The sequence below is a fragment of the Oncorhynchus clarkii genome, chromosome 6 (genome assembly GCF_045791955.1).
Source record: "Oncorhynchus clarkii lewisi isolate Uvic-CL-2024 chromosome 6, UVic_Ocla_1.0, whole genome shotgun sequence".
Classification (NCBI taxonomy): domain Eukaryota; kingdom Metazoa; phylum Chordata; class Actinopteri; order Salmoniformes; family Salmonidae; genus Oncorhynchus; species Oncorhynchus clarkii.
In genome coordinates, this window is record NC_092152.1 from 49860609 (window position 1) to 49874918 (window position 14310).

At 40.0% G+C, this 14310-nt stretch overlaps 1 protein-coding gene across 1 annotated transcript; it reads left to right on the forward strand.

The window, feature by feature from the left end:
* Positions 1-1387: 1387 nt before the first annotated feature.
* Positions 1388-14085, forward strand: LOC139412120 (zinc finger protein 608). The gene is given in 9 exon segments (XM_071158928.1): positions 1388-1569; positions 1571-1952; positions 5187-5415; positions 7944-8031; positions 8833-11128; positions 11552-11954; positions 12196-12350; positions 12603-12750; positions 13225-14085. Coding segments are annotated over 9 exon segments (3903 nt in total). The 3' UTR covers positions 13245-14085.
* Positions 14086-14310: the final 225 nt, after the last annotated feature.

Consider the following 14310-nt stretch of genomic DNA (forward strand, 5'->3'; position numbering starts at 1 on the left):
AGGTGAATTTAATGGTTTGCTAGCTGTTGACTGTTGAGCTTTATTCTAGAGCGTGATGGGCTTAAAGAGAAGAAAAATATCTATAGTTTATAAGTGGTTTGACACAGTTGCTCGGATGCAAGGCTTGGCAGACAGAGGGGAATTCTTGTCAAGTGGTTGGCTGGGCAATATGGTAGACTCAATATGACAATGCCATGAGTCACACTAGGGAGAAGTCACACCCTTTTTCTGTAGAATACTCATTTGGCCATGTTGGTAGCTTATAAGCTATAAGTTAATGTATAGAAATCTCACAAACATAATTATTTGCATGTTAGTGTCAACAGTGTGAAATCATATGTGTTACAATTGTAGTGGCCCTATCACAACCCCCAGTGCCCTTGTCAAGAGGTTAGGACCTCTTGATGTAATGGCTAAGGTGTTTGACTGACAGTTGCAGGACATCCAGTTTCAAGTCCCAGTCAGGATACGCCCCAAATACGCTTACCCATGCAAACCCAGGCTTAAGGACCTATGGGGGGAGATATTGAGCAATAATCTTCTACTTTTATTCACTATTAGTTCACATTTCTAATTCAGGGGATTAGGGAACAATAGCAAAGCATGGCAAAGGTCTGCCAGAAGGCACAGAGCCCAACTAGCAACTAGATTGAACGACACAGGTGTATTGAATCTTTATGGGTTTTGAGCTGGGTGCGGCTCTGTCCATTGGCCGTGTTGCTGAAATCGCTGATCCTTGTTTTACCTAGCACAGATTGCGGTACTGTCCAGGTTGCTGAAACATTATTTACGTGTGTGCTGGTTTCATTGCACAACTTGGAGTTACCGTTAGATTCCTTTTATTTTACCTGCAGCCTTTCCCAAACAGTTAGAACAGGAAAAGGGAATATAGCGACCTTAGTATATCTTAGTAGGCCTTAGCCTGTGACATCTTGGTGTAATGGCTAAGGTACCCAGGTTTGAGACACCATCGGGCTATGGCAGGATACATTGAGCAATTTTGCACAACAGGAGGTGTCCTCATAACCCCATGGGGTATATTACACCACAATACCTTTGGTTGTTTTAAAAAAATATTCTATTCATTAAATGAGATATACTGTAGGTCTACACTGAACCGAAGGTAGCCTAATGACGATTTATACAGGATAGAAGGCATCTAACTATGCCTTCCTTTTGTGAAGTCAGGGGTATCACCGTTTTTCTGTCATAATTCAAGTCAGTCAATTTCACAATAGAATACTGTTAACCAGCTAGGCTGACACGCAGCCTACTACTCCCGTCAGTGACTGCGGTTGGCAATTTGAGAATTGACTTGAATGCTGATTTGAGGAGAGATCGACAAAGACAGGAGATTAGTGGATTTTTTAAAGGAAAAAATGGGACGATGACGGATTGTGAGGAGCTGTCCAATTGTTCAAACGCATCTGCTTTATCAGACAGACTAACAATTCCCTCCGTTCAAATCCAGGGACACTTCAGCAAGGAATCGAGGAAATATAGATTCAAACGAAGCAAAACTTCTAAGGGTTTTGAGCCGTCGGTCCTCGCACTGTGTGGTATCGCTGAGAGGACGCCCCATAGAGGCATTTGAAATGAATTCAGCACTGGGCCAGGCGGTCAGCAACCCAAAGTCGAGTGATGTAACCGTTTCATGCGCCAAAGGCAAAGAGGAAAAAAAGGGAAAAAATCTAATCAGGGGCTGGAAAAGGGAGAGGGATGCTTTCAGGACGAGGAAAGAGAAACATGATGGTCAAAGAAGTCCCATCTTAAATTCTATACCTGACCATTTATGCACACTCGGAAGCAAAGCGAATCCGTGTCATTGTGCAGGGGGCAGAATGGAAGACATTACCAAAAACGGTTTGGATTGTGGAATAAAGGGCAGCGCTATTGTTGTGAGGAAGAATGACGACACTGTCACAACGGCAAAGAAACTGAGAACAGAAAAGGTAAGCTTAATGCACGTTTTAAAACATGTAGGCTACCAATCATTATCGTATTATCTTAATTGCCGTGGAATATTTTTTTCATAAGAAAGGTAGCCTAACAGGATTACTTGGCAGATGTTTTATGCATGAGTAAGGTAGCAGCCTAATAGAGATACAGTTATATCATGGTAATCCTTTATGTGCACAGAATACACACAGCTGTTCAAGAATGCAGTTCCAAGGGCCCAGGCCAGAACATCCCCCCAAAATATAGGCTAAGAATGACAAACGAATATATAATGTACAGTGATGTGGCTACAAAACACTACCACACTAATATTTACAATATATGATGTTATTTACAATATGGACAATGATTTAATACTGAATATAATGACAAGGTACCCTAAGCACACATGCAAGCAGAGAGGTTTTGCATAGCTGTGACATGTGAAAGGCTATAACCAGATGTAAACCTGGGGAATCACCATAATCTCAGACCCATCAGTTGTATCCTAACCCGATTAGTTTATTTTATTAGCATGTCCTCTGTTTTGTTTATAATATAACTGAAACTCCACAGCAAAAGGAAGGGAAGTTTCTTCGGGTACTAATTTCTTATGCGTATCCTTTTACAGTTTCTGTAATTTATGGTTAATGTTAATGCTGGGCTGTTGCCCACCATTGATTGTTCTCAGGGATTGATTGTTCTCAGGGAACAGTCCCACACTCTCCACAATTTTCACCTGAGTCTTTTCATTTGATTTATCTTAAATAGCTTAGTAGGGACACCACAAAGTCCCAACCTACATAGGCAGTTGTTTTTTTATAATGATTTAATCTAATTTGTTACAAGAGAAGACGCCTATCTTTCTTCATGACAGATGCCACCAGTAATCAGTGTTTTTCACTCAGCAGCAGGGGAAGTGGAGTGTGTGAACGGTAGCCATCTTTTCTCCCTGCTCTTGGCTATCAGCTCCTCACCGTGCTGCATATTAAAATCACACATAGCCTGTAACAATGAACGCTTGTGTTGCTTTTATGGTTACAAGACAAGGCATTCGTGATGAAGACAAGCCCTAGGTTTCTGACTCATCATTGTGGTCAATGTTTGAGACGTTTGCTGAGTGATTCTGTCTGAGGGAGGGAGGGTACAGGACTGTGGCATTGCATCTTGCAATCAAAGCAGGGGAGCATGCATCAGTCTTTGTTTTTGTCCCTTCATAGGTATCTGATCAGACACAAACAACCCTGTAGGAATGACTTCTCTTTCAAATGATGTTATATGCATACATTAACATTTAAAAATGACAAAACACATTTAGTCAGAAGTACAAACATGTTCAGCACTGCATATAAACCTAAATAGCAAAAATACACGAATGACAATCTTTTTGCAGTTACAACACAAAGCAATAGTATTGCTTGTTCTTTTTCATTTGTTTTTCAGGTCATGCAGAAATGCTATTTTCATTGAATATTTCATTAAACTGCTGAAATGTGTACATCACTGGTATTCAAAGATACATATATTTTTTTGAAGATTAATTGTCAATAGCTGCTTGTAATTTTATGAAATTACCAATAGGCTTTGGAAAACAACACTTTCCTTTGTTTATTACCATCCCTATGATGAACATAGATATGAGATTATTTATGAATTAAAGGTCAGGATGCTTAAAGGCCCAGTGCAATCAAAATTCTTTTTTTTCTTCTGTGTTTTGTATCATACAGTGCCTTGCAAAAGTATTCATCCCCCTTGGCGTTTTTCCTATTTTGTTGCATTACAACCAGTAATTTAAATAGATTTTTATTTGGATTTCATGTAATGGACACACACAAAATAGTCAAATTTGGTGAAGTGAAATGAGAAACATAACACAAAATAAAAAACAGAAAAGCGGTGCGTTCCCCCCCTTTGCTATGAAGCCCATAAATAAGATTTAGTGCAACCAATTACCTTCAGAAGACACATAATTAGTTAAATAAAGTCCACCTGTGTGCAATCTACGTGTCACATGATCTGTCACATGATCTCGATATATATACACCTGTTCTGAAAGGCCCCAGAGTCTGCAACACCACTAAGCAAGGGTCACTACCAAGCAAGCGACACCATAAAGACCAAGGAGCTCTCCAAACAGGTCAGGGACAAAGTTGTGGAGAATTTCAGATCAAGGTTGGGTTATAAAAAAAGATAAGAAACTTTGAACATCCCACGGAGCACCATTGAATCCATTATTAAAAAATGGAAAGAATATGGCACCACAACCAACCTGCCAAGAGGGGGCTGCCCACCAAACTCATAAACCAGGCAAGGAGGGCATTAATCAGAGAGGCAACAAAGAGACTAAAGATAACACTGAAGGAGCTGCAGAGCTTCTTCAGAATTGAAGAATAGCGCTAAATACAGGGAAATTCTTAAGGGAAACCTGTTTCAGTCTTCCAGAGATTTGAGACTGGGATGGAAGTTCACCTTCCAGCAGGACATTGACCCTAAGCATACTGCTAAAGCAACACTCGAGTGGTTTAAGGTGAAACATTTAATTGTCTTGGAATGGCCTAGTCAAAGCCCAGATCTAAATCCAATTGAGAATCTGTGGTATGACCTTAAGATTGCTGTACACCAACGGAAACCCATCCAATTTGAAGTGGAAGGAGCCATTTTGCCTTGAAGAATGGGCAACAATCCCAGTGGCTAGATGTGCCAAGCCTATAGAGACATACCCCAAGAGACTTGCAGCTGTAATAGCTGCAAAAGGTGGCTCTACAAAGTATTGACTTTGGAGGGGTGAATAGTTATGCATGCTCAAGTTCTGTTTTTTTGTATTATTTCTTGTTTGTTTCACAATAAAAAAAAATGTGCATCTTCAAAGTGGTAGGCATGTTGTGTAAATCAAATGATACAAACCCCCCCAAAATCGATTTTAATTCCAGGTTGTAAGGCAACAAAATAGGAAAAATGCCAAGGGGGGTGAATACTTCCACAAGCCACTGTATTGTACAACAGCTGGTGAAACGAACACTGTAACATGTGAAACAAATGTGATCAGTGTTATTTTCTGATAGTTTCTGGTAGAAAATTCAATCTATACAGGACCTTCTAATCCGCCTGTTTGCATGGGTGGGAGTTTCGGCTTGCTAAGATAATTGTTACACAGAAATGATTTGATATTGATGTAAAAACGGCTGCTTTGGGCCTTTTATGTTGAAAAGTCAGAGGTGATATTTGACTCCTCCTCCTCCTTTCCGTAGGTGGATTCAATGTTTACAGTGCCTGCACCCCCGCCACCCGGCCCTCAAAGCCCAATGTCCAATGCCCCCTTCTCTTCACCCATCTCAAAGCAACTTCTGGTGAGGACCAGATCCATAGGAACCAACACACAAGATGGAGGGCCAGACACCGATTCATGTCGCCCTGGCCCTTGTCAGCCAGGCACCAGTGTCAACCTGGAGGGCATTGTGTGGCATGAGACTGAGGAAGGTGAGGATTCCATTCCTCCAGCTCTCCTAAAATTTCAGCATTCCACCATGTGGTTCAGCATGTACATGATTGACCATGAATGAAAGGCTGTACAGTCGCTTATATCAGTGGGCATAAAACAGTTTATTCCACGGTAATATTATTAACAGTAAGCCAGTATTAATAATTATCATCTGATCAAAGGTAGGCCTTAGCCTTGCGGAGATGTAAACATAACCGTATTTACAGTAGCCCAAAACCGAGAGGCTTGATTTAATCTACTTCACTGAAGAAAGCAACATTGCTGGCTCACTTGAGTACTAGAGTGTCACTTATAAAACAGAATTTGGTCTTTGCACACGGCCAACAAAGTGATTTGTGAGCTAGAAAATGCTTTTGTATTCAAGGCTGGTTTTAATTAAAGGATCTCTGCTGATGTAACAGTGTAACAGACCATGAGAGAATTCATCTGATGTGTGTTCTGTTTTTAAGAGGCCTATTATTCCTGTAAAACTCGGATTTGAAAAGAAAGGCTGTTGCCGTCTTATTTGGAAGCTATGCCATGGGACCTCCCTAGTAAGACACCTTAGCGTTCGAGGGCTGCAGAGATGCCGAGTGCATATTGATTAGGCAAATGCTAATTGCAGACCACCATCTTAATGTCCCCGACTGTGAGCTAGATTTTGATGTATGCATATCAAAATGCAATTGAGGGGTTTGATTTTATTTTCAGGAATGTTGGTAAATGTATATGAATTGAAAAACACATGTTGTGAAAGAGAGAGTTATTTTGGGGGGGCTAGTGAAAAGACGGACATGATTTTGTTTGAAATACTGAACATTGCAAGGTCATTTTATTTTAGAAACAAATAATATATATCCACTCCAAACAACAGAACTCCAGTAGAAAAAGTATCCCGATTGGGTTTTAAACAGTTACATGTAATAAAGTATCAATCCATAAATAAATACAATAGTCCTTTGTTTGAACTATATTGTACAAATATAACATTAGTGATTTATTGTATCCAGGGGATGAACAGTGTATATACAATGTGTGTTTTCTTTATGGAAAAAGCAACTTTTTGAAAAATTGTATGGGGGTTTTACAGGTTTCTTTTCATTAGGATAAATCAATCTTTTTGAATTGCATTCTATACATTTTAGGGAAGGATTTAAGGAAGAATAAGGACATTGAAAGTCGTTTGCATTAAGTTGCTGATCAAGGTTGGATGGATGGATTCTTATTGTCTGAGTTACACAGCCCGCCAGGGGTTAGCCTACATTCTTTTATTTAACTAGGCAAGTCAGTTAAAAACAAATTCTTATTTACAATGACGGCCTACCCCAGCCAAACCCTAACCCAGATGACGCTGGGCCAATTGTGAGCCGCCCTATGGGACCCCCAATCATGGCTGGTTGTGATACAGCCTGGAATCAAACCAGGGTCTGTAGTGATGCCTCTAGCACTGAGATGCAGTGGCTTAGACCGCTGCACCACTCGGAAGCCCCCTAACCCAAATTGAATGCGATCACATTCCTAAGTGTGGAAAAAATATTTAGAGAAACGTAACTTATGATTGGACAGACAAATATCATGGAAATGATTCACAAAATGACTCACTTTTGCACCAGCTGCGAAAACCATATGGAACGTTCCATCCACCTGGACAATGGATATAGAGCATCTTGGGGGGAAAAAAACGAGTGTGCTGGATATCACATTTAGCAATAAAACACATTTTAAAGCACACCTAAACTAAGTGATTGAAAGTTTGATAACAGCCATAATTCATGCACATAGAAAGGGACCCATGAGCATTAATTTCAGATGAAAAAATGCACATCTGAAAAGTTGGCGTTTATTGTGTTTTGGACATAAACCCTTCAATTGCAGAGCTCATTCAAATTGTCACAACAACAAGACATTTCGGTTTGCAGTTCACAGATTTTAGTGTTTACTTTCAAGAAAATTAGACTAGAATCCAAACTACTTTATATGGCCATTTGCCAAGGCAAGATAAAGGTGTAATATGTTTTCATACAAATCACTTCTGTAAAAGCATTTGAATATACTCGGTACAGTGAAATAATAATGTGCAATATCTATTTGATTCTCGAATATCTTCATTCTCGACTTTTGGTTGTCTTGGAGAAATCACAGAGGGCGATTGGCTTTTAAAATGTTATTCATTCTTTGTGTAAAAAAAAATGTAAATTACATAATTCAGCCTTCTTGGTGCTGTGGTAAGAACAAGGCTGTATCCCACATTGTACTCTATTCCCTATATATAGTGTACTACATGGGACCTGGTCAAAATAATTGCACAATATAGGGAATAGGGTGCCATTTGGGACGTAGACCAAGCCTTCATAAAAGCCACAAAAAGAGGATCCCATCTATCAGTCTGATGCCATTTCATCTGATAAAAAGTTATCACAATGCCATCATGGTTGTCAACTGGACCTCCATCCATGCCACAGTTCAAAGCACATCATTTTAAAATGTCTTTAATGTAACATGCTCCTTTTTGCTTTTTGAATTGTAGGTGTCCTTGTAGTCAATGTAACATGGAGAAAAAGAACCTATGTGGGGACTCTTTTGGACTGTACCAAGCATGACTGGGCACCACCCAGGTAATAAGAAATATTCATCATTTGTTGTATAGTATTGAAAAATAGTATATGAGTAGCCTATTTTGTTTTAGCCTTTTCTGTTGCCAAGAAAGCTGTCAGTGACTATGTTTGTCGCATGTCGTTACCATTGCAAGTAATCAATAATGAGTACTTATGTAATTTTTGATGGATTTGATTGATTGATTTTATTTCTGTGTCATACACCAATTTTGTATAGATTTTTTTTGTATGGTTTACTATATATACACTACCGTTCAAAAGTTTGGGTTCACTTAGAAATGTCCTTGTTTTTGAAAGGATTTTTTTTGACGAGTTTCAGAAGAAAGTTCTTCTTTGTTTCTGGCTATTTTGAGCCCGTAATCAAACCCACAAATGCTGATGCTCCAGATACTCAACTAGTCTAAAGAAGCCCAGTTTTATTGCTTCTTTAATCAGTACAACAGTTTTCAACTGTGCTAAAATAATTGCAAAAGGGTTTTATAATGATCAATTAGCCTTTTAAAATTATAAACTTGGATTAGCTAACACAACGTGCCATTGGAACACAGGAGTGATGGTTGCTGATAATGGGCCTCTGTACTTCTATGTATCAAGATATTCCATAACAAATCAGACGTTTCCAGCTACAATAGTCATTTACAACATTAACAATGTCTTCACTGTATTTCTGATCAATTTGATGTTATTTTAATGGACAAAAAATGAGCTTTTCTTTCAAAAACAAGGACATTTTTAAGTGACCCCAAACTTTTGAACGGTAGTGTATATATATATATATATGCATATATTTTCTTCTTCTAGATTTTGTGAGTCACCATCCAGTGACTCTGATCTGCCAGGTGGCCGTGGCCGTGGTAAAAGGATGCGACTGGCCATCCCGGATCGACCCTGTGTTGAACCTGGGCTTGCCAAGGTCCGAGGGCTGCCACATAAGAGCCGTGGTGGGGGCATTCACAGCAAGGGCCGAAGAGGGAGCCTTAATCTGATCAATAACTGCAGAACACCTCCCTTTTTCACAGTTGAGGAGATCAAGCCAAACTCCATCCCATCTGGGAAGAGGAAAAACAAACCACCGACTGATCTGGATTTGAGTTTAGTCACAGATGACATGAAAAATGGAAACGGGAAGAGGATCCGTGCCAAGTCCCGGAGTGCTCCTTCCACTCCACAGGGAAAGTCGGATCCTACCTTTAACGATTCGGCATGTACCTCTCCCATTCTGATAGACTGCCCCCATCCTCACTGTAACAAGAAATACAAGCATATCAATGGGCTGCGGTACCACCAGACACATGCACACTTAGATGTGGACCGGAAGCCAGAGTTTGAGGCTGAGATTGAGGACAGACTGTCTGACTGTGAGGAGTCCCTCAGTAACATGACTTTCGACTGCTCCGATATAACCAATAGCTCATCAAAGAAGCCCAGCCCCCTATATAAGGTTTCTACAATAGGGTCTCCAAAAAGCAGACGATTAATGTTCAATAGTGATCATAGTCCCATGGCAAATTCTAAAATGAGGAGGAATTCATTGATCAAAGAGGGACTCATTGATGACTTGAGTAACTTGCCAATCATCTCGAACATGACCGTGGTACTGGAAAATTGCCTTGTTACTGATAGGAACTCCTCTGTGGAGATGCCTAAGCTTGAAGCCGAGGGTTTGATCGATAAGAAGGGAGTGTGTGATAAAGTGAAAAAGGTTAATGGGAAAGTTGAGAAGTGTTCATCTAAATCTAGAACCAACAGGCCTATAGCTCCTGCTCCCCCAAAGCTGATTGCAATCCCCAACACTGTGTTCTCCACTAACACAACAGAAGCCAACCCACAGCAGTCTTCCCCATCAGTAGCTGTTGGTGTCACCACAACAAAGAACCTCTCACTTAAACCCATAAAGCCAAAGTTAAACATCATGGTAGAGCCAAGTCTGGGTAAAACAACCCTAGTCACTTGCAAGGAGACCAGGAACAAAGACAAACGAAGATTAAAAGACAAACACAATAAAGACACAAGGACCTCTAATGGCGATAGCATTCAACTAAAGATGGACGAGGGAAAGGTGGTGGGAAAAGAACCTTCTGGAAGCCTTCTGAAAGAGCACTTGAGCAAACAAGACGTCATGAACAGTCTAACGGAGTCTCAGGAGAGTAGAATGGCCAGCATCAGAGCTGAGGCTGACAAAGTGTACACGTTCACTGACAACTCTCCTAGTCCTTCCATAGGTAGCTCTTCAAGACTGGACTGTGGCTCCCTTGAAAGTGGAGATGGCACCACCACCAAAACTAACAGCCCGGCATACTCAGACATATCAGATGCAGGTGATGATGGGGGTTCAGACTGCCGTTCAGACACTAGGTCCAAAAGTCCAAGGTCCATCTCAGCCTCTGAGATGAACTCAAACAACAATCCCAATCTAAATCCAAAGACTCCTCCAGCTGCATCTATTCCTGCAGGGCCTGTCAAAGACCCCCAGTCTCCTTTTTACCACGGATATGACCCCTACTATATTCAGAATTACATGCAGACCGGCCAGTCAAACACAGCTGCTTTCCATAAGACCTCCACCCTTCAAGACAGTAAATGCAAAAAGGAGGACAATGAGGGGAGAAACACCCCAGAATTATTTGATTCGAAGAAGACTGATGTCATCAACTCAAGTTCGCAGTCCCAGCTTCAGATGGCGATGACACAAACACACACGGCTCTTGCCCAGTCCTTGTACTACGGCCAGTATGCACGAGGTCTTTACATGGATCAAAAACTCTTAATTGCATCCAAGTGCTGTGATCAGCAGCAAATCACCAAGCAGAGAGGAGGTCAAGCAAACCGAGAACCAGATGAGTTGAAACACATGATAACCTCGACATCTGTATTATCTAAGGGGACAGACTCTGTGAAAACGTGCTGTGCCAAACCTGGGCTCTCGTTTGCAGAAATGGATGAGCGACCCCAGACTCTGACCACACAGCCACAAGGGAAGCCGATGCTTGTCAATATGACAGAAAACCAGGGACTTGTCAAAGACAGTGATGAAATGAAATCATCCATGAATCCAAATAATCAGACAGATCTGGACTCAAATGTATCATTTTCAAATGTAAGTTTTTCACTCTGTCTTTAGCTATTTGGATGTTGGTGTGTACGACTGTTGTGAAGGTCAGATTGTCAGATTGTTGCATTATGTAAACCTTTAGTCCAGGGAAAGGCTGTTTATGTGGTACTGTAGATGTCCTTTTGCCTAATATTTTCAAGAAGACAGATTAGGAAAATAAGTTTTATTTTATCGGTCAAATCTAAGATGGCCATACTACTAAAGGACGTAACCCAATTTTAGATGTAAATGTAAACATTTAACATAAGTAGCTAAGTAAGGAACATTTGAAAAGAAAAGTTGGTTTTGATACAAATGTTGAATTTGCAGTTGATGGATTGACTTGTCAATTCACAAACTGGGATTACTGGTATTCAATTAAATATTAAGAAAACCCATCACAAACAACACTTTTCCTCATCGATTTAGCATGCAGAAGTCCAATGCTGGTCCCGCCCAAATCAATCCAATAATGTGGAGCAGCAAAGTGAAGAGCTTAGCCAGAGCTCAGAGGAGTTAAATGCTGACATGTCTAAGGAGTGGGAGATGCCCTCTGAGCCAGTGACAAAGTTGGGAGTAGAGCTCAAAAAGGCCACGAACCAGAACGTCACCACATCAGACATAGAGGACTGTGATAGGCTAGAGGAGCAGCAGCCAATAGGGGTCATGTCTGAGGAATCACAGAGTGCCAGGGTGGCTGTATCACCAGCAATGAACCCCCAACAACAACCCTATATCCAATACCAGCATTCCTACCAATACCTACAGATGTGTGACCCCAGCAACAACTCTTACACGGTCAAGTCACCCACCCTGGTGCATAACTACCCACGTAAGTCTATATGGTTGGAGAAATTATGACTACAATGGGCAATAGAAACTGAAATCGAGTTGTTTGCGTGAATTTTTTTGCTTCATCATATTTTGTGTATTTAAGATTTTGGATTATATCACGTGTTCAAGATTCATGCCAAGTTTGTGTCTTGTTAAAGAGATTACTATTTGGCCTGGCATTGTGAATGAATTTATTGAAGGGCTGTTTTCTCAATTGTGTTTTGTACTGTACATGTTAGGTTTCCACTATCCTCTCTATGGGAAAACAGCAGGCAGAGAGGAGTCAGATTTGACTCAGAACAGCCGTAGTGTGAGCAGTAAGCCAGTCAGTGAGTCTACTGCCCTTGAGCTTCTGCAACACCACAATCTGCCATACCATGGCAAATCCCCTGCGGTGAGTGTCCATCAAGTATAGGCAGAATTGAGACTGAAAAATATAAAGCAAAAGGGAATTCATGAAATGAACATGCATCAGTTTATGGCGGTAGAGAGAGGAAATTGAAATGAGCATCTGTGAGATACTAGCCCTATTGCAAGTGTGATCTGTGACATGCTGTTGAAATTATGATATTAGTGTGCAATGCATACTGTATATACAGTACTACAAATACATATTTGAGTAAAGAATCACCCTTTTTGTCAATAGCCTGGTGAGAAAGGATCCCTTGAAGGAGAGAGAGAGACTGACCGGGAGAGGAACCATGTTCCCTTTGCCAGGCACCTTCACACTCATCATCATACACATCTTGGAATGAGCTACCCACTCATGTCTGGGCAGTACGACATTTTCCAAGGTAAACAAACGTTTCCTGAATGATTGAAATGTAAAGTGAAAAAAATATTTTACTTTAAAAATATTATGTATCATTTCTAAAAACAATAAGTCTGTGATTGAGAGGAAGGCATGCTTATTATGTCTATAATATGTTGTTTTCTTTACCTACACTAAAGCACAATAGTTCATTAGATATAGCTAGATCTCTCATCTCTCTTTTGAAGGGATAAGCTCTAGAGCCCTGGTTTCCAGCCAGAAGGTGTTGGTACACTCATCTTCAACTGGTATGTCCTCTTAGTTGCCCAATCCATACCCTCTCTATGATAGGCCTATTGTTTGATCCTTTTGTCAAAAGAGAAAAGGATCAGTACTGAATAATGACATGAAGTAGATTTAGCAAACTTTATTCAATTTTCTTTACTGTGAGAGGTAGGTATTGTATATAAAATCATTCTAAAATCAAATAAGATGTTCATGAACTCTGCTTCTACAGATAATGAAGGGAAGAAGTAAAACCATGTGACTGGCTCACATGAGGATAAGAAGATTTACAGGCATCAATTCCATGGTGTTATATTCATAGCCTCTATGGGAGGCAGAGACCAATTTCATTTGCGATTTAATCAATATTTTATAAGAGTCAGAGTAGTGGTATTGTAATATTGGTGGAGATATGTATCAAGTAACAAGACTTAAGTATTTTGCATTTGGATGCCTGTCTGAAAACACACGTGACAAACCCCATAGTGTCATAGAATCAGCCATAAATTGCCATGCTACAAAGTTTATATGCACATGTATCGTAATGTAAATCATATGGTTGAATGTACTGAAATTTGTATTATCCCAATGTTTTTTTCCGTTGGGAAACTGCAATTGAAGTGCAAGAGTCTATAAAGTGGTCCTCCCAGTATTACTTAATTACATTTGTATACTGTACTTGACTGTAGCCACTTGTTGATTGTATTGTCTTGTGTGAGAGTAAATCTTCACATTTTACCAGTGCCATAGAACTGTGGTGTATATATTCTGTATAGTTACATGACATAGTATTAAATGCTTATTATTTATGTTTGTTTTTATTTCAATGCATTGTATTGTGATTTACATTACAGCACATTACTTGCATAGTCACAGTGGTTGTTTTATTACTTGAATAGTGCTACAAACTCTGTTTACAAGTATTGACATCTCTAGAGAAACTCTTCAATGAAGTTGCATGATCAGTGTAATTCACACAGTGTATCAAGTTACTTTGGAATCAATTAAACATGGAAACTGCTGTTGCTTTTTTATACTGTTTATGCCTTAATTCATATGTGTGGCAATCAGAATTAAAGGGTGTTTATATACACCTTATGTGTTCTGTCTATTTTGTCCTTAATAATGCCCATGCACTATACACTCTCTTCCAGGGCAGAAGGTAAAACAAGGGGGCTTGTGTCAGGGGGCATCTGGAAATTTTACAAATTTGATTACATCCCTGTTAGTGAGCATTTCTACTTTGCCAAGATAATCCAGCCATCTGACAGGTGTGACATATCACGAAGCTGATTAAACAGCATGATCATTACATAGG